Source organism: Epinephelus moara, chromosome 24 (assembly GCF_006386435.1).
Source record: "Epinephelus moara isolate mb chromosome 24, YSFRI_EMoa_1.0, whole genome shotgun sequence".
NCBI lineage: Eukaryota > Metazoa > Chordata > Actinopteri > Perciformes > Serranidae > Epinephelus > Epinephelus moara.
In genome coordinates this window covers 44,625,431-44,651,800 of record NC_065529.1, presented here as the reverse complement: position 1 = coordinate 44,651,800, position 26,370 = coordinate 44,625,431, and the positions used below count along the sequence as shown (strand labels likewise).

Genomic DNA, 26,370 nt, shown 5'->3' with positions numbered 1-26,370 from the left:
AGATCATGGCTTGATGACGCACTGGAGCCATCTTTAACCCCCCCACTACTAAGTATAAGTTTATTAACACATTTAGATTAGGGCCGTAACGGTACATGTATTTGTGTCGAACCGTTCGGTACGCGACTTTCGGTTCGGCACGACCCTGTACCGAATTATTGGGCGCAGGATATTATTCTATTGTATTTTGTTTTATTTTAATTACGTTTTTGCAAGCCAAACCATTTAAAATATCTAGTTCTCCGACGGACATAATTGAGTGACGGACCGAGTCCCGTAAATCTCCGCTTTCACTTTGTGCAGCGCATTCTCGCATTTTGACAACATGGCAAGTGAGCCTGACGAAGACCCACCCGCGAACCTTAAGTCCTCCGTTCGGGAACACTTTGGTTTCAGGGTAAAATACGAAGATGGAATTAAACAAGTGGACAAGACAAAAGCAGTGTGCCGACACTGCAGAACAGCGGTCGGGTATGTACTTGGAAACACGTCTAACATGCTAACGCATCTAAAGCGACACCACCCGAGTTTGAACGTTAACCGGCACGACTAGAAAAAGCAATCCGGTGCAAACTACGATATCGTCGTCGTTTAAAAAGAAAGAGCGTTTCCCTGACCATCGCGCTAAAGAAATAACCAACGCCATTGGAGTTGAGTAAAATTGTTTAAGCTGCACTTTAGATATAAGCATGTTTTGTTTACTGCACTTTAACAAAGTGGGAAAGCTAAGTAAGTTCCTAGTAAAACTGAATCTGAGCAGGCTTTAAAGCTGACCAGCTGCACTATACTTTTTATTTTAATTGAGTAAAACTGTTAAAGCAGAAATGTATATTTATATTTTTCATTCAAAAAATGTGTTAAAAAAACAGCAGGATTTTATTTTTCACTTTTATATTTCTATTTTCATTCAAACAATGTGAAAAAGCAGGATTTTATACATATTTGTTTCATTCAAAAATTGTGTAGAAAGAGTTAACTGCTGTGGTGGTATGTTTTAATAAGGTTACCAATAAGTAAAAGATATTTAATATTTGTCTATTTTTTTCATTACTGTACCGAAAAAACCCGAACCGTGATTTTTGTGTACCATTACACCCCTAATTTAGATATAAAATAACAGAGAAAACGTAAAACACACAGTTTACATGTGCAGATGAGGTAAAAACCCAGAGAGACAAAACACTACAGACACTGTGTCACTGCTGACCTTAGAGCACATAGCATCTGTGTTGTTTCTTAAACCACATGTGTGTGAGTGGTAAGTTAGCTACGTTCAACAAGCTCCCTGAGCTCTTTCCGTCCAATAATTCCAAGAATAAAAACTCCGTTAAACGCCACAATCATTCAAACATAATCAAAACAGCCGTCACTAACATACCTTTCAGTCTTTTAGCAGCCACCCTGCTCATTGCTGTGGGTGTGTGCTGTGTGATAATGTTAGCTGCTGAACGAGAGATCGTTGCTGCGCTGTAACTCACTCTTCGGCTCGGGGAGTGTGTCCAAAGACATATACGTGTGTGTGTATGTGTATTTGTGCACTGTCACTGTTAACTCTGTATATTACTGCTTTTTGCACTTCTGGTTAAATACTAAAATGCATTTTATTGTCTCAGTACCTGCACTGCATTGAAAGTTACATCTGATCTTAACGGCAAATATTCTTTTGGACTGGAAAAAGGGCTGGCAAGTTTCTGTAAGTCTTTTGACAGTGTGTCTGTAACAGTGTTTAATCACTCCAGTTTAACCTGCTGGAGTTTCTGACGGCTCGTGCAACATGTTTCAAAGAAACTGAAAAACATGACCAGTAACTGCATACAAAAGTAATTAGATACTAGGGGAAACAACTTTTGTGTTACTTTTAAATATCTGCTTCAATTTCCTCTTCTGATTCTGACTCAGTTCTCTTATTAATACACACAGAGATCCGTCATTTTAGTGTTGGGACAACTTTTATCTTTGACTGTCTCCATTATCACTATGACAAAAGGTAAATAGTGGAACAATAAAACATGACATGTCTTGCTTGGCGTATTTATTGTAGCCTCTACAGGTCTCCGACTCAACACAAGTCAGGTTTTGCTCTTTTGGCAGAGTTAAATGAAATACCTGTTTCTCAGACATTAGACAATTATTTCTTATCGTGACAGACCTAATGAACAAAGGGATAAAAGGTATTTATTTCCATCACTATGGGTGACGTTAGATCATAAGTGGGAAAAATTCCAGGGAATAGGCTCCGTTAGTCTGCTATGACCAAAACAAAAGTAACGAGCCCATTTAAATTTCAGTAATTGTAATTAACATTACTAGTTACAGCCAAAAGTAGTGTAATTAGTGTTGTTTTATGCTGATGTAATTCAAGTATTTCATGTCTTACAAAACTTCCAATGATGAGAACTTCCTGTTAGTGTATCAGGAAAACTTTCCCAGCAGGACTCATCTCAAGGAGTTTGATATCTTTCGAACATAGGTGTTCGGAAAAACTGTCCTAGAATAAGATACTTTACAACATTAGAAATATAACAGACTGTGATGATCCAATACTGAGAATATTTATTGATGCCTACAAAAATGTTTCAAATAAAAGTGCTATCTCTAAACTTTATGAAAGTCTTACGACAATAAAACACTACAGAATATCTTATAAAAAATGGGAAAGAAAAGGTAACTCTTCAATATCAAATGAGAACTGGCTGAATATGTGTAAATTTCAGTGGAAATGCAATAACTCTCATGTGTGGTGTGAGTTTGGGTGGAAATGTTTAATTCGTTTTTCTATCTCACTGAAGCAGAGAGCACATTTTGCTGGAGGGGACGTCAAATGCTGGAGACAGTGTGGGTTTCAGGAAGCCAATCACTGGCATGTATTCTGGGAGAGTCCAGTTATTAGGCCTTTCTGGACAGAATTTCATAAAGAACTGATCTGCTTCTGCAATTTTCCACCTTATTTTTAGGATGTTTTGATTTTAAAGCAAAGTGTTTTGACAAATACACATTTGGCATTTTGACATCTGCTTGCAAGAGAGCCCGCACAAAGCGCTGGTTGCTTCCTGAACGCCCCACAATAGAGGAGAGGATAAATATTGTTTATGATATTTATGTTACGAAAAAGGTAACTCTTCTCTTCATCTTCAGAAAAATGTGTCCTTTAAATTCTGGGCCAAGTGGATGAAATACACAAGACCCTTATGGCCTGATTTTGTGGAGATATCAAACAAAAGACCTTGTGCTGTTTAGTCTAGCAAACCTCACAGACTGCTATCCTGTTTTCCCCCTCAAGTCTCCCTGACATATACTTCATGGTGCTTATATGTTTACTTTATCTCTCCCAAGATGTACAGGGTTTTTACATTTTGAAAAAATCTACAGCGGGGGAAATTATTCTGTTTATCATGATTTATGTGTATAAGATACTTTCTAAAGAAGAAAAAGACTCAAACTAAATAAGTCAACCTTGGAGTTTCACCTCTGTTCATTTTGTTATGCTGCTGCACGTTATGCTCGGCTTTCTAAGCATGAGGAACTATTAGCTATCAGTTGTCAACATCTGTCACTTTTGGCCTCCTCTCCTGTGGCTGCTCTGGACTGTTCTCTCATTACTGTCACGCATCTTTTGAGTTTGTTCTCACCCGCCCAAATAAAACTGAAAAAATGCTAAAGGCTTCCAGGAAACAACTTTAACCATAACTGGTGTAAATATCTCCGTGTCATTAACACCAGCGTGGCTGATGACTGGCTGATGTTGCAAAAAGAAGGAGTGACATCCACTGAGGGGTCATAAAGTGGTGCTCGCTGTTGAAAAACGAGAGCATCAGCAGTGACACACACACATAGTTGTGGCGTCAATCAGCCGCTCTGAACAGGAAGTGCGTTGAGAAACAGGATATGAAGATGCAATGTTTATGTTGATGAGCACCAGACAAAGGAGGAGCTGAATGGCTAACAGAGAAGAAACGAGGCAGAGAAGGGACAGATAGAGACAGAGAAGAAATGTGTAAATACAGGAGGTCCCCCGTCGTCTGACTGACTCCACTGACTGTACACTGACTCACCCTTCACCCAGCTTCTCCAGGACATCAAACACTTCCTCCGGCTGCTTGGTGAGGCTGTCCTCACTCAGCTTCTTCAACTGTCTGTAACAACAGAGACACAGACAGACATGTTGGTGGTGGAGAAAGGGACAAGAAAGGAAGGGAGATTAAACAGGAAACTGAAACTTTTTAATGTAAATATTTCAGGGTGAGGCTGCAACTAACGATTATTTTCATAATGGATTCATCAGCCAACAATTAGCTTCAGTAATTGATTCTTATTTTGGTCAAAAAATGAAATTAAATAGTGCAAAGTGTCTTGTTTTGACTGACTAAGAATAAAAAACCCAAAGATGATCAGTTTACAATATTTAAAAACAGAGAAAACTAGTAACTCCTCACATCTGGGAACATAGAACTAGAATATATTTGTCATTTTTCTAAAGAAAGGAATAAGAGATTATTAATCCCAAAGAGTTTTGAATTTGTTCACTCTATTGTTACACTACATACACACACAGGCCTGAAAAACATGCATTAAATGTAAAGATTCTTGCTTCATACATGGCGGTTGATCAATTTTCGGTCTGGCTGACTAACTGTTTCAGTTTCAGATTCAACGGGTGTTTCAGCTTGAATGGATGACACAAATTTGATTTGATTTATACTCTGCTTCAAAAACGGCCTACATGAATAACCAATGATCAACACAGTTTCAGTTTTCTGTCAGAAAAATGAATCCACTGCAACAACTTATTAACTGTTTGAGCTGTATTTGAGCTACACTGATAACTCCCTTGTTAACTAATTGCCTCCAAGAACACTGCAATCATCTCTTGCTGGTTTATTGGAGGTTCCCAGCAGCTCTGGAATCTCCTGGAATGTTTCTGGTCCTTGCATTGCTGCACCTCCATCCCATTTATCCACCCCTGACAGTTTCATCTCTCCCAGTTTAACTTATTGTAATTTAATTAAATTTAGACTTTTACTGTGATGACTTTTATGGGCACTGCAGCACTTTATAACCTCATATATCATATACACTCTGCCAGTGATTCATGGACTTGCATTGTTTCGTCTATTCACTATCCATAGCCTCTCGATCAACTATTTTGCACTGTATTACATTGCACTGTACGTATTGGTTTTTCGTTCTGAATTATTGTCTATCTGTTTGTTATTTGGTTTACATACAGTATTATGACTTATGTGTTCCTGTTTTTGTTTGTTATTTGTTGTTTTATATATTATGACTTCTGTGTTCCTGTTTTTGTGTTTTTTAATGGCCTGAGGTCTTTTTAACATCATGCCGGAGGACTACAGTTGAAAATTAGCCTTTGGCTAACACCGGCACATTTACAGAAATGTTCATTAATGTGCACTGTCCTCTTAATAAAAAAAAAAAAAAACAGCTGGAAGAAGATCAGGGATGCAGCCTTTGTCAGTTACGCCCCAAAGCTATGGAACACACTACCTATAGATATCAGGGAATCTAGCTTGCTAAATATATATATATATATGTATATGTATATGTATATGTATATATATAAAAAGCTAAAAATGAATCTGTTCACTTTAGTCTTTAACTAGTCTAAGTGGGCGGAAGTTCGCTGCATAGATCAGCCTCTCATTGGGCGGAACGAGCCACCCGCTGAAGTCCCGCCCTACCACCTCCGGTTGTGTTGCAGTTTTCAAGCGCACCGTTGCTGTGGCACCGCCAAGAACGATTGTGATTGGTTGAAAGAAATGGCACCGCCAAGAACGATTGTGATTGGTTGAAAGAAATAAAAAAAGCCGGGGCGTTTTTTTCCTCCAATCTTAAAGTGAGAGACGGCGCAGCCAGACCTTTCTTTTCTTGAGAAAGGTCTGGTGAGCGAGACTAGTCTTTAACTAGCTCTGATACTCTTTTTTTTTTGATACTTTTACTTCATATTTACGCTTCACACTGCTGCAACTCTATATTCATTAACTCATTATTCATAGAGTTCATGCTCTGAATGCTGATTGATAAATCAGTCATAAGTTAGACCGAATTTCAGACACAATTTAACAGTAAAAACTGAAATATTCAGCACTCGATAAAAACTTACAAGTCAAACAGTAAAACAGCTTGAAATTAAAGGAATATTTCATCCCACTAAATGACCATTTGTATGTCAGTTAGTCATGCAAGTTACCTTGAGTTTGTCAAGAAAACCATTTACAACACAAACCACTTAACACCAGTAAAACTCTACCAAAACATCAGTTTTTAAACTCTCACACAACTCGTGCAATATAATCTAAGTCTCATTTATCCAGTTGTATGCTCAGTGCTTCTCACACACCTGCATTTTTACTAAAACGTTACTTATTTAAAACTGAACTAAGAGTTCAACTTATTTGTGTGAAAGTGTGTAAATGGATGTTTTGCTATAATTTTACTGTTGTTAAAGTGGTCCATAGTCAATCAATACATCAATATGTTGGTAGTTTTCCATGGAGGTATGCGAGAAAAACAGTTCTCTTCACAAATTCAAGATAACACAGCATGACTGACTGATATACAATTGGTCATTTGTGGTGAAGTACTCCTTTAAAGGAATCAAACAGTTGGTATCACCAAAAGAGTCTTCATGTGTACAGTCAGCATGTTCCAACTTAATAAATAAAACCAGGCAGGATATTTAATTCAGCCTCCTCCTGGGTGAAACCGTCCACCTTTGCTCTCTCCTGGAATGTGAGCAGAGAAACAAAACTCCTCTAGATGTTTGATAAAGTGAAGACAAGATAAAAATAGTCTCAGCATACAAACAAAAATAGATCCAAACACGCCCTAGATTCAGCTCGTGACGAGCAATTCTCAGGATGACTACAGGAAGACAGAAGGAAAGATCTAATCCAAAATCAGAGACAAACTGCTGCTCCACTCTCACAGTCCTGGTAGCTTGTATTAAAATGCTTTTGAGTTTATCTGTTGGTGCTTATTGTTTGCACTGCATATAGTGTTTCATCCAACCTCCCAATGATACATGTTTCTCAGATGAATCAACAAAAAGATTGTGAGATATAAGTATTTTAATCTCCTGTCTTTTTTTACATGTATTGTTTCAGATATTTCAACCTTTGTTCGGCAGTAGCTGGTGGGTCAGACTCAAACCAGGGAAGATGTGATTAGCTACCAGGATGCCACATAAGTCTCACTTTTAAATGTGCATGGAAACATCCTTAAAAACTGCACTTAATAGGGCAGCTTGATTTAAAAGTCCGGAGTCATTCTAGAAAAAAACTTCCCCAATCAAAAGTTAGCCTGTGTGTCGACTCTGAACTGTCAAATTTCTATATTATGATAAAAAGAAAAATGTATTGTCACATCACTGTGTTGATACCAAATTGATATAACTCAGCTTTATCTGAAGGTGAATCAGACATTTCAAAGCATTTACATAGTGATGCACCGATCAATAGGCTGAAAATCAGGATCTGTGTTTTTCTGTTGTGTCACATCAATCTTGCACAGGATAAAAAGGCGATTTCCAGACTAATGGCAATAAACATAAATCAATGAGCAGGTACAAGAAGAATACAACTGTTGTGTGACGAGATGGCCTGTAGCAGCCATCGTCCCACTGTCCCTTTTTCTAGCGGACAACAGAAAACGTATGTGGGTCAAATGAACATCTTCCCTGCGACGCCTTCTGGACAAAAGGACGCAGTAAACTCAGCATCATTGTGTCAGAGGACCCTATTGTTAATGTTACTGTAGTTAATGTTATCTGTAGGCAGCCAGTGGCCGCAATTAACAGCTCACACAGGCTGCATGTAGTTACACTATGATGTGTTCAAGCTCTATTCAGTAACAATAAGACTTGAGCAAAGGTAAGTTATGACACATGATTTGTTCAATGACATCTGGTAAAATGTTGTTTTTGGCAAGAAACTTGAATAAATAAAGTCGTGTGAAGGAGAAATTTGTTGTATATAATATAAAATAGGTATTAGAAAGAGAATTATGATAATACACAGTAAGAAGTCTTTTGAAGCAGTTATTTCTAAGATGTTTTTTATGTGAAATGTTATATTCAAGGTTGTTTCATAAATCTGTTCAATTGAGTTTGTGCTCATTTAAAAGTATTTATTCGTTTCAAGGTTCAGTTATTTTTTTAGTGTGGATTTCTTTGTTTCACTGGCACAAACGGGGGTTATACATATCAACAAAAACACAATAAACAACAACATGAAAACACTGGTATTGGTATCACCCCAGAATTTCAAAATCAGTGCATCCCTACATTTGTACAAGCAACGTCTTTGTCTCGGGGTACACACAAATTAATATGAGGTTAAGATCTGATCTGGGTCAGTGCTGAGAATGATTTTCATCCTGAAACTACAGTAGCATTAAAGTGGGAGTGGCAGCTCACGGTTGAGCAAATAAACTATGATCAATTCACTGTTGAGTAATAAAAAGAAAAGACAGCTGGGAGCTGTTACAACTAACTGTCTGATTCTGAGGCTTCGGCCCTAAAGCACAGAGGTTAAAGGATTAATCCAATTTAGCATTGCACTTCTGTAACACTGTCGGACGCACGACAGTAAAAAGAAAAACATAAATACTGTCTGTTTTTATTCCATCCATCCATTTTTCTTCTTTGTTAAAATCTGGCGCCTACATTACCCACAATGCAGAGACCTGTAAACAGACTTTGATGTGTACAGTTGGTGGAGTTCCCCTTTACAACACACTGTGAAATCAAATGCCTGAGGAAATAAAAAGTTGAATTAAAAACTTGAATTTATTTGCTATGATACTAAGACATCACAGATGCACAAGAGAAAGGTACAAGCTGCATTTTTAATGATCTCTGAAATGCAACTGTCATTAAACTGCAACCAGTCTCTCTGTTTGTCTGTGAAGTTCTCAGTTGAAAACAGAGCTGTGTGTCGATACGCCTGAGACTTTCTCCAAAGATTCAGGGCCAGATTTTATTCTCTGCCCAGCGCAGCCATATGCCAAACTTTATCGACTTCAAGCCACAAACCACAGAAGAAATACAGAGCGGAGCATTGAAATGCTAATCCACCGTAGCAGCCCATAATCTGCATTTCAAGTGGACTCTGTGAACTTCTACAGCAGTGTGTGTTTCTGCTGCGGCTCAAAGCACTGGACACACCAAATGTTTACATTACTATATTTAAAGATTTCCCTCCGCTCTCTTTTTCTTGCTTCTTTTTCAAGAAGGTCTTTTTTACATTTGTTAAATTTCAACTGATCTGACTCTACATTCAGTAATTGTTGTTTATAATATCATTCTTCCATGAAACGTGGATCAGTTACTTAGAAACTTTAAAATAAAAGCAGCTCTCTGAGTGTTCGGATAAAAACCTTTCATTGTTGACATTAAACTGTAAAGTTAATCAATCAAAATTATAAAAATATTGAAAGAAATATTGAACCAAATGTCCCCAGAAAAACAGAAAATAACATTTCCATTTTAAAAAATCTTAATCGAATAACAATTTAAGTAAAACATCTTAGGTGCAAGAGGCTAAAATATTACACTAAAAGGTGTTGAAGTATTAGCACAAATTGAGACTTTAAAGACCAGCCTGAGGAACAGCTACGACTCTTTTTCGACACTTTTTCCTTCAATTTACCTTTAATCTAAACAGTTTGAATGTGCTGTAAATTAGGTACCGAATGCCTAAAAACACCTTTGAATAATCACAAGTTAATTATTATTTGAGTCATAAAGTAAATAAAACAAAATACTGCAATCATTCAGAACTGCTGCTCTTTCTCTCAACTAATGAACTGCTTAAGAATTTTAACCATAAGTAAAACACAGGGTGCTTAAAAAAACAACAACTAACCAAGCCTTGCCTCAACACAAAGGGCTATGACAATGTACAAACTCTGCCATCAGTTTATTAAGGAAACAGTGGATGAATGAGTGGACATGATAAACAAGAGACACAGTGTATTTTACTGACATCCTCCTGATAACTGGACAGAATAGGAACTCCTCAGTTCCCTCCGTCAAACACACACCGACCAAACTGAGCCAACTAAACAATAAACTGAAAGAGCATCTGGTTTAATGACCTTCTTCTCACGTCCAGTTAAAGGCATTATGAGAGCATCTAATACTGTGATTGAGGACATGTTCTAGCTTGGGCAGCTTCAACAAATTTGATTTATTTTGCACATATATTTAATAGGGATGCACAATAATATCAGCAAGTCATCGGTGTCGGACAATGTTGGCTTTAAAAATAACTATCAGGATCTTCCAACAAGCTTTTCCTATTTTGCACAATGAATTAATATCACATACATTGAAATGCATTGTATTTCATGTCTCTTATGTCTCTATCTTATGTCTTTCATGCATGTATAATATGATGGTAATTCTACTACAGAAGAGACTTGATGATCACTAAGATTAGGTGGGGAAAATATTGATATCGGTATCTGTTATCGAACACATAAGTTGTTAAATCAGCACATCGGATATCAGCAAAAAATCCAATATCATGCATCCCTAATATTTAATGAGTGACTCCACTGTTAAAGCAGCTGCCTTCTAACTGAATTGATCATGAGAAGAGATACTTGAGATCTTTCCCCATCAGCTAAATGATGTCCTGAGGGGAGATTTAACATGTTCATTATCGACTGACCTGCCAATTATTTTTTTGATAACAGGTAATTGTTTTGGTTTGGGGTTTTATTCTGTTACATGTCCTAAAATAATACCAATTACAAATTCTCAGCACCAAAAAGCTTCTTTTGTCTAATCAATATTTTAAAATCTAATCAACATAGACCTGAACATGTACTTTACTATTATATGTGAGGGAATAACATCAGGTCTCTACATTTCAGAAGCTGCAATCAGCATTTTGGCTTTAATGATTAATCCATTATGAGAACTACCTCTCTGCTAATGGACTTATCAGTTAATTGACTAATTATTTCAGTGCTAACCACAACTATTACAGTTATTGTTGAGAAAACCTCAAGAATTAAGACTTTAAAACAAACACCTGACAGGATTTTCAAGTCAATTTACCGAATTTACACTCTTGCATTAGATACTTCCAAATATGAATCAGGTTGTTTGCTCAGCTCACTACATATATTAACACACATGGGGAGCGGTGGTGCACAGACATGACAACTAAGTGAGTCACAAACTGACACACACAGTGCAGTGATGATTAAGTCCCACATACATTATGTACATACACTACATCTGATTCAGTTTAGCCGTTTCTTGTTTTTAAACCAAAGTATCTGGCCTAATTTTTCTGCCACAAAATGTGCTGTGGTCCCTGACGCCTCACACGCTTGTCTCCATGGAAACCACCTGACAACCCAAGGCTGTGAAACCCAGAAGCTTTGAACCCAACACACACAGACCTGATGAACACTGAATGAATTACTGCACCTCAATCCGCTCTGAGCTGAGTTTGTTAAACCTACAGAGATTAAAGCAGCTAAAGTCGAGATCTGCAAATAGAGTTAAGGCATTAAACTGGATCAGCAGGCTTTGATAGTGATAACACAGGGATTTGACACAACAGATCAGGACTGATGCTGCTGATTCAATAAGAGGTGGACTAATTAATAACAGGTTTTAATCTATTTATACTGATTTCTGGAGACAGAGAAGTAGAGATTAGACCAGATATGTTAGCACACACACACACACACACACACACACACACACACATTTGTTAACACAAAATCTTCTGATCCTGACACAAGCTTCTGAGGAGCTGCCATACAGTGATACTGAAATAAAATGCCTTGTATTTACAGGACAGGAAGACTCATGAGAATTTGTGGTAAAGTTAACCAAGAACCACTCGAGGTAAATTAAAGTTGAAGATGTTTTCAGTTCATGTTTCAGTTTCTAAATTAATTTTTCAGCAGCCAACCTGTTTTCTTTGTGATATAACATCATCTTCAATACTGGAAAAAGTATTCAGATATACTTCTTATGTAAAAGTAGCATTACTACAATATAAAAATATACTCTCACAGGAAAAAGTCCTGCATTTATACCGAAGTAATAAAGTAGAAAAAGTATTTGCATCAAAATATAGTTAAAGTACCAAAAGTTAAAGCACTTATTGTGTCACTGGATTATAATTATTGATGCATTAATGTGTTGGTCACTTTAATGTTGCAGCAGGAAAAGGTGGGGCTCATTTTAATTACTTCATCCTACTGTGTGGCTTCATCCGCAATCACACAATATATTTATTCATGTATTAATATTCTGCAAGGTAACTAAAGTTTTCAAATGAATATAGTTGCCTCTGAAACGTGGTGGTGTATAAATAAAGTGGCATAACATGGAAATATTAAAGTAAAGTACAAATACGTTAAAATTGTGCTTAGTTACTTGAGTAAATGTATTTAGTTACCTCTGGCCACTGATGTTATTTAATGTCACTCAAACGCTCCGTGAAGTTTTTATGACTTGGTGTTATTTCCATGCCAGCAGCAGCTAACCTGACCAGCAGCAGCAGACTGGACTGATAAAATCAATGATTGATGATCAATGTGTTTTCATTATTAGCATAACGTTACCTGCGAGGGTTATTCCTCATCTGTACTTTGTCCTTGTTCTCCATGTCGTCCTCTCCGGAGCTCTCACAGTCCTCTCAGTCGTGTCTGTGGTTAAAACTTGAAGCTTGTTTCAAACACTCGATGCTAACTAGCAGTAACAGACAGTTCAGTCTGCTAGCAGCGAGCTAACTGGCTAACAGCTAGCAGAGCAGCTAGCGGAGCAGCTAGCAGAGCAGCTAGCCCGTCCTGTGTTACAGCAGCGTCCCGTGTTACCGCCGCCCGTTAGCCGCTGAAAACACTACGTCCGTTAATCATTTTGTAAAACGATGTTCACACAGCGTACACACTTCACACAGCTGCCGTATCCTCGTCTTGGAGTTCATCCTCCTCCCGTGTCGAGACAACTTTGGACTTGTTTGACAAACCGCTCAGAGCCGCTGTGACATCCAGTTTGAAAACACCAGGAAGTGCTGAGAGGAGAGGAAGGCGGTCCAGACAAAGACTGCAGTACCTGGCAGCACCAGCAGGGGGCGCCAGAGATAAACTGATGATACAAGGGACCAGACTGTGGAAATACGTCAGACTGGGGCTCCTAACCTTTGACCTTAAAACCTCCTGAGACCCGAGCTCCTGTTAGGTATACATTTTTTATTTCTCCAAGCTATTTTGGATTAGCAGGACCTGATTCAAACAGTTTGTTCACACTTCTCATCATAATTAATTGCACACTTTTACTGATATATTTATTTAATTTCTGTATATTTCTCTGGTATATTCTAAATTTTAGTGCTACTTATTTTTGTATATATATTTTGTATTTCTATATTCTCATATAATTTATTTCGATCCGTTGTTGTCATCTTGTGTTTACATGTATATTACTGTCCACATACTGTTTGATTACTTGCTGCTGTGACACATAAATTTCCCAGTTTGGGATTATTTAAAAAATCTAAGTATCGTCTCTGAACAGAAGGTATTTAAAAACAATAAATTAAAAAAAAAAAAAATCTGTCCTCATATGGGTACAGTGGGTCTATTTTATTGAACTGAATTAAATATAATTTATTTCATACATTTAAAAAATAATAAAATACTATGCGTATGTAAAATAATAATAATAATAAAATAACGGCAAACATATAAAGCAGATTTTCAATAAGCAACACAAATACCCTGCATTTCTGAAAAGGAGTGCGAAGAAGCAAACTTCTTGTCTAATATCTATTCTAACCCATCAATACACAATCATTTAAATGCAGGTCTTATTTGTAGCAGAGTATTTTTTAAACTGTGTTATTGCTACTTTAACTTGAGAAAAAGATTTTAGTATTTCTTCAACACTGTCACCTGTCAAGTGTGGACATCAGGGGCTTCATGATGTTGGTTTGGTGACATCCAGTGACACATATTGTGTCATTTCCTGTTAGTTTTAAATATTAAAGTACATTGGTTTATTGCATACTAACTATTTGAGTGTTGTGTCCAAATTCCACACATTTTAATATACTAAAACTAGAATAACACAGGAAGTTAATACCCCCCTCTCTAGCTTTATCTTTCAAATTCTGACACCAAGAATATAAAAACATTTCTTATAAACTTGAACTTTGAAATGAACATGTATATTAGTGTATGTTAACAGAAAAATATGATTTATATGAGCAGAGATTTTCTGGTTGTGATGTTTTTAATGTTATAAATCAGTATATGGTCGATTCTTTATACTGTTGGCGTGCTTTATAGAATTTGGGACGCAGTACTTTCTTGAATATTGTCAGTACTGCACAGCCTGTATGTCTCTACTCCTCTCCCAACCAAAAACTATTTTCAATTTCAACAGGTGTGAAATATGCTGATTTGATGTAACACTAATATTTGACACTGTTAAACAGCAGATTAAAGTTTGATAATAAGTAATCAGTGACACCTAACAGACACTTTAGTGCTGCACTACTGTTGGATTACAGTTCACCAGATAACTTGACACAGTTCATTATTTAGAAGCTCACTTTTCCAAAGCAAAAGACAAAGACAGAGGCTTTACATTAATAGAATATTTTATTTAGAGGAACAAAACAGCATAGCGATGTTCGCGTCTAAATCAGTAAATAACATCCGAGGGGGCAAAAAGGAACTTTATCCTTAGACCAGGAATGAATGATGGGGAAGAGGAGCTGGAGGAAGAAAACAAGAGACAATAATTAGATACAGAAGGATCAACATTAACATGGTTTATAGAGTCTGTCTACACTGGATCTTTCACTGCATATGATCTGTTGTTCCTAATGTTTCTGTGAGTACTATGTTTTATAAAAGCTGCTGACACACTCCTGTGAGTCGGCGACAAACTTCTGTATTTCTAATGGTACTTTGTGGTCCTGAAGAAACAATGTTTGATCTCAGTTTAAAATTACAACAGTTAAAGGATATGATAAGCTTTTATTGATCCGCAGAGGAGAGAAATAAGTACAGACAAATAGGGCAAGTAAAATAATAATAATAATTAGAGGTATGTAAAGCTAATACAAAAAAGAAGTATCATAATTCTTTCCCTTATTTTCTGTCATATATCTATATCTATATATATATATATGATGTGATGTGAACAGTGTAACATCAACATAATGGGAGTATAATAATAGTGTGAGATATAAGAGTAAAAGGTGACACAGTAATATATTATAACATAGAATATAGCGACAGTGATACATATAACAGAATATAGAAATTTGTCCAACAGAAATGCTTCTCAGATGTTATCAAACCCGTGAAGAGACTCACAGTTGGTTTTACTCCCCAGAGGGCCGCACACTCTCAAAGATGCCAGCTTCCCGCATGGCGTTGAACTCTTTGGCGGCATCGTACTGCTTGTAGAAGTCAGCGTAGGCCTGTTTCCTGGGCTCCGTCACTCCGTACTGTGGCAGAAACAAAAGGTGTCCGTTTTATTCGTGATTTAAATCAAAATCTAAAAGAACGGCAACTGTTATCAGAGAAATAAATCTCCCGAGTTGAACTGACACCACACTGAATAGATTAGATAAGATTTAGTTGTTTAATTCTAAATGTCTGCTGAAGTATAAGTTGATCGAGGTGCTGATGTTGTTCCCATCACTGTGTCTATTAGAGGCTGTGTCCACCAAAGCATTCTATTTTCCTAATGCTTTACAATGGGAGCATCGTGTACTTGCACTGCGCTAAAAATCACCGGCAGCGTGACGAGGCATTGGCCATGAATTTTGTGCTGAGCGCTGCCATTTGGGCTTTCTCCCCCCTGAGAGCAGAGAGTTGAAAAGTGTTAAACTTTGGGTAAAAACGCTGCACTCATTATTGTCACTACGGCCATTCAGAGGAGGAGCAAATACCACAAAGACAAACTGTGACATTTTACACGACATGTACAAGCGCTGAGAAATCTGTCAATATTCTGTATTTATACTATGTTTCCTCTCATGAACCTAAATAGACCAGCAGCTCTGTCTTCTCTCCCTGCATTCTTCAATGCTCCCCTCATCCAAAGCAAGTTCTCTACTTTGGGCCGACATGTTAACTTCCACGGATATTATGTATAACAACAATCAGACAGAACTAAAGCTTCTCAGCTGAACAAATGCTGCACCTTCAGCACTCTCAAACTCTACCGTCTGACGTTTGCAGCTGGGGGAAAAAACGCTTGGACACGGGGCCGTAGGTGTCATTTAAAAACAAAAACAAGAAAAAAATCACAACTGCCTCATTGGAGTTAAAGGGATACTTTGCTGTTTTACAACCAGGTCTGTGTCACCACCACAGTGTCACCATTTTAACATGGGGGTCTATAAGGATCAACTGGCTTCTGGACCCAGTGGACATTCAAGGAAACACAGTTTTTCTTACTTCTGTGCTGGCTTCATTTTTCAGCTACAGAGGTCGCCGTTCGCACGAAATGCACCACTTTGTGTTGTTGTGATGCGTTTTGACTGATTTTGGCTGGCAGACAGGCGGCAGGGAGCTCCGTTAGCTGGCAGTATGGGAGACATCTTAACATGGTTCATCTGCACACACCCACCACATCGCAATGACACAGACCTGGTTGAAAATCTGAAAAGTATCCCTTTAAGGTTGTAGCCACGTGGCTGCTGTGTCTCCCACCCTCACCTTGAATGCGGCTGCAGCCACAAAGGACAGAGCGAAGGCAATGGGCAAATGAAACCTCAGACGCTTTCCCAGCAGCCCCCTCATCACAGGCTTTGGCAGAGACATGGTGGATCACCTGCAGGGGAGGAAAAAAGATAAAAACCAAGCTCAACTATTGGAGACAACTGTGCAGTCAATATAACACCATACATATCAAATACAAAATGACAGCAGTCACCGCAAACTGTATTTAAAGAGAGTAAAGGTAGTCAAACCCTTATTTGATTCTCATTCATTTCTATGTGGAACTGTGTGAGACACATTCAGTTTTCAAATAAATGCGAAGGTTATGTGACATTGACCTTAGATAGAATGTACCAGGTTACAGCAAATTGCTACTTCCTGCCTGCAGTCTGTGGGCAGGTTGGTAGAAATATAAAATAATAAGAAAGATAGGGTCAAAAGTTGTGAATGGCAGTTTTCAAAGTTTTAGCTGAAACGATACGACAACATCCAGACAATTTCTGAGGCCGATACTGATATCAATATTTGTGAATTTTAAAAATCTGATAATGACATATCAGCTGATAGCTGACATATAACATATAAACACATTACATGAACAAACAAGTCATGACATGAATATGAGTACACATACTAAGCAGGACATTTTACAATTGAAAAATAAACTTGTATTGTAATTTAGCATTTTCTGTACTGCAACTTGTCGTTTCCTCTCGGTAAACATTCACACTGATCATGACATACCTGCAATAAACTAATATCAGCCTGTCTGATTTATGAGTCTTCCTTAAATACATAACATTTGCTCTTGTACATTAGAAAAAAGAAGCCCTGGAAATTAAGCAAATATCAACCTGGGGTAAATAGTAGATTTAAAAAAAGAACCTATTAATATAAAAGTGAGACATCTTTGAAAGTGCCACACCTTGAACACTTGGATTTTGCAAAACTGAGGTAAAATGTTATGAACAACAGCAGTGTGGTTTACGAAATAACACAATTAACACAAGAAGGATGACTGTGATCCAGAACTGAGCTCATTACGCCTTTAATATGCATCCTGCAGGAGCACACGCTCAGTAACGTTATTCTTAACATACTAAGTTAAGTACGTTGATATATCGTACAATTGATAACATAGGAAAGTCAACAACACTATAGTTAAAGTGGTGCCTGAATAATGTGTGTGAAGCATGAAGAGACTTCAACCTACAATTCACTTTGCAACCATGTGTGGTTAAAAAAAATGAACACTGTAATCTTGTATAAAATATCTAAATGTCCCACCTGAGTTTAGTTACACAAGTGAATGTCTCGTCATGCGCGGTTATTATTTTCATATTACTGATGATTTTTTTGCCAAGATCACACTGAATTAAAAATAACCAATATTGAGATTCCACTTGTGACAGATGCAGCCTCTCACCCACCTGTCGAACACATGTCAGATATTAAATGGTAATTCAGCCAGATCCTATGACGGCTATTTTTGACAGAGTAGAGACAACAATAATTATCTTTCTCAAACTAAATCCAAAATGGACTGCTGTGGCAGATGATGCAACATCTCAAAATTGTGAAATCGAGATTCGCTGAATGTGGATTCTCTGATAACTTAGAATTTATGGCTTTCATTAGAGCTAAGCTTTAAGTTAAACCCCCATCTTCCTGAATGTAACTAAGTCACATTTATTTAATATTATCTTCTATGTTTTCTGTCTTTGTAGCCCATCACAGCGAGACAAGCCTTGGGCCTCTGTTTAGTGTTTGTTAATATGTCCATGTGTGTTTTTCTGTTTCATTATTATTTTCTTTTTATATTGTTGTGTGGCTGTTCTGTTAAAAAAACAAAACAGATATTGTTGGCTGATTCTGATGCAAATACCAACATCTCCAGTTGTTTTCTACAGCAGTTGTGACTGCAGGAGAGATAACAACTGAGATGCAAAATGAACATATAAAACGATGTTAATCCATACATCACCTCGTTACAGCTTTTATCTGCACTCTGCAATGGTACACACACACAGAGTTATGCGTAATCATGAAATATTGTTTAAATTGGATATAAAACTAAATTCCAGTAGCCAAAACATCACAGAATTATGGATACTGAGTCACTGCACTGAAAATAACTGACTCTACAGTTTTTCTGTGATATAGCCTGCAGCCAAACAGCACAAAGGTCAATTATCTTCACCCACCTCGAAGTGAATCGGCTTGTTATCAAGAATACTGGCATTAAGGTTAACTTCTTATTTTCTTCTGACATCCAGAGGACAGTGTAACACACACGTCCTCTTAGTGAGCAAATATTAATGATGGTGGACATAATTAATCAGTTGTCCCCTGCAGACAGGTCGCCATCAGACACTGCTGCTAAGTCATGTCAGCACTCAAACTATCGAGTGACCTCTCTGTGTGACAGCAACGTTACTTCCGGGAACATAACTCCTGCATCACGCTGCAGTTTCACACGTTATGTGCGAAAATGATCGAGGACCTTAAGCTGTGTTTAAGCACATATTAACAGAAAATAGAGTCGGTGCAGTGCTAACAGTTGTAGCATGGATAGGGTCAAATTAGCATGATGTCAATAAATGTTTCCTCCATTCGTTTTATGATAGATTATATCCGTAACAAACAATAACTAAACACTACAACTAATATACCACAGATGTAACCTAAATGTATGTATTAAATTAAAATGGTGAGCCTACGGTTAGCATGTAGCTAATGTCGGATATCGGCAGCACGATGAGCTAACGCTAGCTCAACACAGCTAACTGCTAACCAAAGGAAAGCGGCAAAATTCAGGAACAATGGTTCAACACGGATGTCGTAATCAATATGAAAAGCAATACGATATAATCTTAAACCAACGCACACATTAAACTAGCTTAATTCAAAAGAGTACTCACAGGTTGGACTCGCGACCTTCACACAAACCGCTAACAGCTCTTCAGTACCGGAAAAGACACTCTATACAGTAGCCGCGAAGGGACAAAATTAATGTACCGTGAAACGCGAAGGCAGGGCATGTGAGGTCATGGAAACTGAAGACGAGGCTGCATTCACGTAGTCAAGTTACTGTGCATTAAATAAATGTTCAACATTATCAACATATTTATGGGCGGTGGAAGATGTACTCTGATGTTTTAGGCTACTTGAGTAAAAGTAGTGATAGATTATTGCAAAAAAAATACTGTGTTACAAAAACCCTGCACTCAAAAATCTTATTTAAGTAAAAGTACAAAAGTATTAACGTCAAAATATACTTTAAGTATGAAACATATTTAATATCATATTATATTATTGGATTACAGTGATTTATGCATGGATGTGTTCATCACTGTAATGTTGCAGCAGGTGAAGATGGAGCTTATTTTATTTTATATACTGCTGAGTAGCTTGTGATTTCCCCCCGAGGATCATCTAAATCTTTACAGCTTACATAATTTTTTTGTTGATCATATTTTGTATTATTGGTCTGCAAAGTAAGTTGTCAGACAAATGTAGTTAAGTAAGACGTACAATATGTACAAGTACAGAGCAGCATAAATGGAAATACTCAATTAAAGTTTCCCCAAGTACCCCAAAATTGTACTTAAGTGCAGTCTTTAAGTAAATGTACTTTAAAAAAAACTTTCCACCACTGCATTGTCTACACACACATCATTTAGTTGCCCTGTTAAAAATAAAATGCTGCTGTCACCTGTAAACTGAACATGTTGTAATGACACAGTTTGGCCACAAGAGGGAGGAAGAGCAACACTGAACTCACATGGGAGATATTATAACCACAATTTCTGTGTGTGCAACTTTATATACTAAACACGGTATTTTTTTTTCAACTGTGAATGTACTACTATATGATGAAAGCAGAAAGAAATATTATACGAAACACACAAGTTATAGACCTACAGATTACAAAAGACAAAATGCCATCAGTAAAACTTTTATTATTTTGTCTTCTGTTTTTGTCTTTTTTGATCAGCTGAGAGATGGAGAAACAGAGACACATCACAACACTCAGACCGGCTTTATTAACATGGTTTATTTTACAAAATATTGCAGACTGTGTTCAGTTGATGGGACAAGCTTTGCTACATGTAATGAAAACATAAAACAGTTTAGACCTGAAAAAGTAAAATATGTAAATGTTCGCAGTATCTTGAAAAAATGAGAGCGAAGATGAAACTCCACCTGTCCCAAACTTCACCTCCTTCTGTTCCATAAAGTGCATTTAATGAGGTGAAGTATGAACCTCTTTATTCTGACAAAGAAACATCTTATAGATTCATATACAAACTGTACTGATGATGATATTAAAAGGAGAATGCTGCAGGAAAATAACCAATCACAACCAATAACCAATTGTCACACAAGAATTTCAGCTTCTCAGGGAACAAATACAGGCAGCTCTTTTCATCTTATCCACAGTGAGTGTTAAAGATTATCTAAATGTTTTGTTTTTAAATATCATGAATCCCAAATATTGCTGTCTCCAGGGGAAAATCAATCCCACTGAACATCTGAAACATAACAGGTGAGCAAAGGTGTTAATTCACTCACGCCACAGGTTTTCTGAAAGCTAATCTGAACAAATAACTGGGCAGTGTAGTTTTTAGTCCACGTCAGTCTAATGTCGGTACACGACTTTGATCAAGACTAAAATATCTGAACAACTATTTGATGTAATGTCATAAAACTGTGTACAGACATTCATGTTCTTCAGAGGATGAGTCCTCCTGACTGCAGTGATCCTCTGATGTTTACTGTAGCTCCACCTGCAGGTTGAAATTTGTGGTTTTGAGTGAAGTATTTTGACAACTATTGAATGGGCTGCCATAAATGCCCCAAGGAACAGCACCAGGCTTTGAAGCCAATTTCACAGGGTGGCCAAACTTTGTAATTACAACTTCCGGGTCCCTCACGTGATGCCAGTGGGCCAAAAAGACTGTTATCCCATAGACTTACATTATCAAAGACAAACTGAGCATTACAAGCCAAACAAAATAATTCATTTCACAATCAGGATTTGGTCCATTTGATCCAAAACCATTTCCAAAGTCTAGAAGAGCTGCATGTTTATTACACTTGGAAACATGTCGAACTTTTTGGCTTCATGAGGCACTGAGCAGCTTTCACAGGAATGAATGGGGCCTCACCTCCAACGCTATATCCAGTTCTCTTTATACATCCATGTGCACACATTCATGTTCCCCTCAGGATGAACTGTACCAACCTCTATTGCCATCATCAGGTAGATCTTTAAATTTGTTCAACAGTGTGCTGCAGGGATGTTTTTTCTGTAGGCCGATACCAAAGTTGGTTCCCTCATCAAAAAGTCAATTGGATTATTACTCAAAATTAGCTCTGTGGTTAACAAAAATCTTCACAAATAAACACTTCTCAGATTTCTGAAGGGTAAATGCAATCGACAGAGGTAAAAAGCTAACATTAGGCTATGAATGAACTACACTACGGTCACATGACTTAACGTCACCACCACAACGTGGCTGTAAAGCCGTGTTTGGAGTGTAGTCTCATATAGCAACCTGTTAGCAACCACCTTTTTAAAGACATTAAATTCCAAATGAGGGAACCAGGAGTGCTTAAATGCTAACACATTTCCAGGTTTTAGGACTCACTCCTGCAGCACTCTATACTTTGCTTTATGACCAAATACCTGCAGTGCGTTCCCATCAGCTTCAGCTGTACTTTGTGTTTAGTGCTAATTAGCAAACGTTAGCATGCTGACACGCTAAATAAGATGGTGAACATGTTAAACATTATACCTGCTAAATATCAGCATGATAGCTCTGTCATTATATGTTAACATGCTAATGTTAGCATTTTGCGCAAAGCAGTGCTGTTCCTAAAAACAGGCTCATGGAGCTGCTAGCATCGCTGCAGAACCATGAGAGATATTTATTATGCATTATTTTTTGCAGTATTTATTGTCAATCACAGCACCATAAAGTGTGCATTCAAAAACATGTCAGACTGTATCTGCTGCACTGTCGTCACTGACACCTTTCATGCTAAATGTGTTAGCACAGCGAGTAGAAGCAGAATACTGGATGAGTCTACAGTTGTTCTGCCTCCACTGACACAATGTATTACTGCTTCAACATAAAAATCAATAATGTTGAAGTAATTTTTGACTGTTAGCTTTGTCAGACAGTAAATATTTGTGCTATGCTCCTGGTTCTTCAGTTTTTTTTCCCATAAAGAATGAAGAATGTCTGACTGACTGACTGTCACTCACTTCTTTGAATGTCAAACACACTCAGACACATCCAGTCCAGTTTTTACTGTGGTGCGGATAATCTAAACCTTCACTGCTGATGATATGTGAGCTATAATGTGACCAAAAAATAGGAGATACATCGATTTGCTATCCCAGTTATCTGTTGTACACAGTGATTTAATCATCTGGGGTTGTAACAGGTGTGTGTCTGTATCATATGCCAGGAGTGTCACAGGTGTGTGTGAGGCTGAAAAACAGCCCGGATGATAACAAGGACAGTGTCATTAAGTTCTGTAACTCATTTCATGTGTGTATGAGCCATGAGAGTGAGACTGTGTGACTCTAACGAGAAACACGGAAACAGTCAGGTTGTTTAGATTAGGAAGATAATTAAAGCAACATTTCTCTGCTTCACAATCTGGACTCACACAGACTGTGGTTTGATTTCTGTTGTCTGATTCATTCTTTCTTTCTTTGATCATCGTGCAGACTCCGTCCAACGTGAAACAACTGAATGAAGCTCAGTTTGGACTCTTGTAGCGTGCTCATTTCTTTCCTCCTCAATTGTTTCCTTCCTTCAATGATCAGATAAACAAAGCAGAGGCTGCAGGATGTCGATCAAGGTTGAAAGTGTTGTCTTGTCCAACCTCTGGTACAAAAATGTGGTAAATGATCCATCAAAAACGATCCAGTCTGCTGGCTGTTACTGTCTCTTTTCCGATACAATGATCAAAATCAAAATGTCTCTCCAGCTGCGTTTGTCATAGTTGGTCGTCCTTCAATTATTCATCAGTTTCAATTTATTATGTACAAGTCTGTTTCATTACCAGTATACACAGTGAAGGGGAAACTGAGCTGCCATTTGTCCACTTGGCATCTCAAACATCCATAAACCACAAGAGAGATTCAATCAGATTCTTTTTCTGAGGCTTAAGGGATTCAAACACCACTTTCAACTTCACCTCATGTAAAAATGTAGATAAATGCACACGTAAGTTAAGTTCATATAAGCATCCTTGGTCCCATCCCCTGCACATCATCTGCATCTGTAACCCCACGCTGACAGAAAACATCACTGGACCCTGAAGCTCTGACGCTTGCCATCACGCACCACTTCCTCTTCTTCACTTCACCTCTGTGTTTGTCTGATAACCCCTCCTCATGATCACCATATCTGCTTCACTGTCTGGTTGTTTTAACCCAAATTTAAACTGGTCTTGGCACTCTGTTCGAGTCTGTGGATGATACCATGTCTTATCATAAAAGTCTGTACCATGAAGCTGCCAGTATGCTCCAGCACTGCTTATCGGGTAGTTAAGCAGTTTCAGAAACCCCCCCCACACACCTTTCTGACATCATAATTGGGATGGTGGGCTGCATCCAACAATCCGACATTCCCACCTGCTTTACACAGTGATTGGTCAGCTGTGTGGAGGTGAGAGAGGAGCCAGGGTTTGAACTTTTCTCTCATGCTCTCTTTTGGCACTCTGACGCAGCTTGTTCTGTCTTTTTAAATATGTACAAATAAAGGCAGCACCATAAATGTCTTCAATGAATGAACTTTTCTTGCATCATGGATCCAGGTTAGTTATGAACATAAAACAATATATCCAGCAAGTGTTTCATGAAGGTGGGGCTGAAGGGTTTTAACATTATGGCCGTAAATGTGAGGAAAGGCAGGATTATACCACGGTGGAGCTGAGGGGTGCTGAGACAAAAAGTACCAAGAAGGCATGTTGGAGAGTGTTGGCAGGTGTAGGGTCGTACCGCCATGATACTGGAAGCTCCTAAGGCTGAGGGTCGTACCATCACAGAGTTGCAGGGGTGCTGTTAGAAGTCATAGGGTCGTACCATCATGGAGGTGGAGCGCAGGGAGTAGCTGGGGCCTCTGAAGTGGTGCCACTTGATGCCGTTGAGCTTCCTGATGTTATGACCGACGGTGTAGTAAATACCGTTCAGGTTGGAGAAACCACAAGCGTCAAACCACCAACCTGATGGAGAGATAGAGAGAGAGAAAGAGATAGAGATAGAAAACAGTCACAGATGAGTTAAGTCTTTTTATACTTTTAAACAGACAAATTACCCCCCCCCCACCCCCCAAACAAAGAAATCTTCACTCCTCAATCTTGAATCATAACGTAACCCAATACAACCTCTGTCAGCTGTTAGTTGCAGCCACCAGCTTCTTAGATCTAACGCTGACGAGCTCGCCTCCTGCCGATTACAGCACAGATTTGATGTTCACGGTGAAGCATTATCAGGCCAACAATGGGGTGCAATGGTGAGGTTGTTTCATCCTGTTGTCTGGACAGTGTACCGGGGAAGATCTCTGTTCATCCCAAACACGTTTTCTACTGTCCCCAGGACGACGGGACGGCAATAGTCTCGAGCCCCGCTTTTCTACCTGCGCAAAACTGATCTAACCCAACAGAAAAACATCTGCCACATCCACTGGTGACTGACATCTTATCTGCAGACTGACGGCAGTCAACAAGGCAAAAATAGGTCGACACCAATGCTCAGCCAATATATCGGTGCATCCATAATTCATGACAAAACTAAATGATATGGATGTCCAATATTTACAGTTGTTCATACATTCTTAAAACATGTTGTAATGCACTCAGTGTTTAGTCTAAATCTGCACACAAATAGAGATATTACATAAACACAAAAATGGAACAAGTGATATAACAGAGGTCAAAAAAAGAGACCAGTTATTTTGTCAGTTTTACAAAGATGAAATTAGATTTGTTATTATTGGTAAGTGTGGGTTCATTCTTCATGGTTACACTTGGATTTTTCCTGGATGGAATACTAAAATGTGTTTGTCTTTCTTCTTTCCTATCTTTATGTTTTGGTCAAACACTTTCATTCTCTCCTGATCTTTTCTTATCGTCTCCCTTTGTTGTTCCCTTTTCATCTCTGCCACTGTCTTTTCTCTTTCTCTGTAAATTGCGGTGATTTTAAATGACTCACTGAACAAGGGTGACCACAGGAGTCTTTTCCTCAGAGAGTTTGAGGTTTTGCTGGAACGATTAAGCTAATCATCGATCGTGGTCCATCGAGGGGAGGCTGAAGACTAAAGAGCTGTTTGTGTTGGCGTTGACACGAGGTGAGGGGCACTGAGGGGTGACGCAGACAGATGTTTGCCTTTAGGAAAATATTTGGATCCTCAAACAAAAAAAGGAATTTTTGGACTCATCCAGTATTTTTCTTATTTGGTGAGATTTATGACAGAGAAATTATTGAGTGACTGTTTAATAATCTTTTATTAGACAAATCAAACTGTTTTCATCATTGTGGTTTCATTCTTTGAAATGAATAACATATTTACTAAATGTGTTTTTCGTTCTTTGTGAACATCTTTAAGTCATAAA

The 26,370-nt window shown here is 38.0% G+C and overlaps 3 protein-coding genes across 3 annotated transcripts in view; all 3 read right to left on the bottom strand.

Moving 5' to 3' along the window:
• Positions 1 to 13,253, bottom strand: part of LOC126385695 (serine/threonine-protein kinase 4-like) — a 52,328-nt gene extending 39,075 nt beyond the window's left edge. The window contains exons 1-2 of the mRNA XM_050037570.1: positions 12,616 to 13,253; positions 4,053 to 4,133 (exon numbers count right to left, since the gene is read on the bottom strand). Of these exons, the coding sequence (XP_049893527.1) occupies positions 4,053 to 4,133; positions 12,616 to 12,659 (125 nt within the window). The 5' untranslated portion in view covers positions 12,660 to 13,253. The remainder of the gene's footprint in view (positions 1 to 4,052; positions 4,134 to 12,615) is intronic.
• A 1,383-nt stretch (positions 13,254 to 14,636) lies between these two features.
• LOC126385711 (cytochrome c oxidase subunit 6C-1) lies at positions 14,637 to 19,755 on the bottom strand. Its single transcript, XM_050037593.1, has 4 exons — positions 19,656 to 19,755; positions 16,732 to 16,846; positions 15,379 to 15,512; positions 14,637 to 14,771 (listed from the first exon to the last, which is right to left on the bottom strand). The coding sequence occupies exons 2-3, from the start codon at positions 16,834 to 16,836 to the stop codon at positions 15,387 to 15,389; spliced, it is 231 nt and encodes a 76-aa protein (XP_049893550.1). The 5' UTR covers positions 16,837 to 16,846; positions 19,656 to 19,755; the 3' UTR covers positions 14,637 to 14,771; positions 15,379 to 15,386.
• A 1,026-nt stretch (positions 19,756 to 20,781) lies between these two features.
• Positions 20,782 to 26,370, bottom strand: part of angpt4 (angiopoietin 4) — a 65,114-nt gene continuing 59,525 nt past the window's right edge. The window contains exon 10 of the mRNA XM_050037566.1: positions 20,782 to 24,981. Within this exon, the coding sequence (XP_049893523.1) occupies positions 24,821 to 24,981 (161 nt within the window). The 3' untranslated portion in view covers positions 20,782 to 24,820. The remainder of the gene's footprint in view (positions 24,982 to 26,370) is intronic.

Coding starts and splice junctions, on each gene's coding strand:
- LOC126385711 (XM_050037593.1), bottom strand. CDS start 16,836: ATGTCTCTGCCAAAGCCTGTGATGAGGGGGCTGCTGGGAAAGCGTCTG. Junction 15,513..16,731: donor TGGCTGCAGCCGCATTCAAG/GTGAGGGTGGGA, acceptor TTTCTGCCACAG/TACGGAGTGACGGAGCCCAG.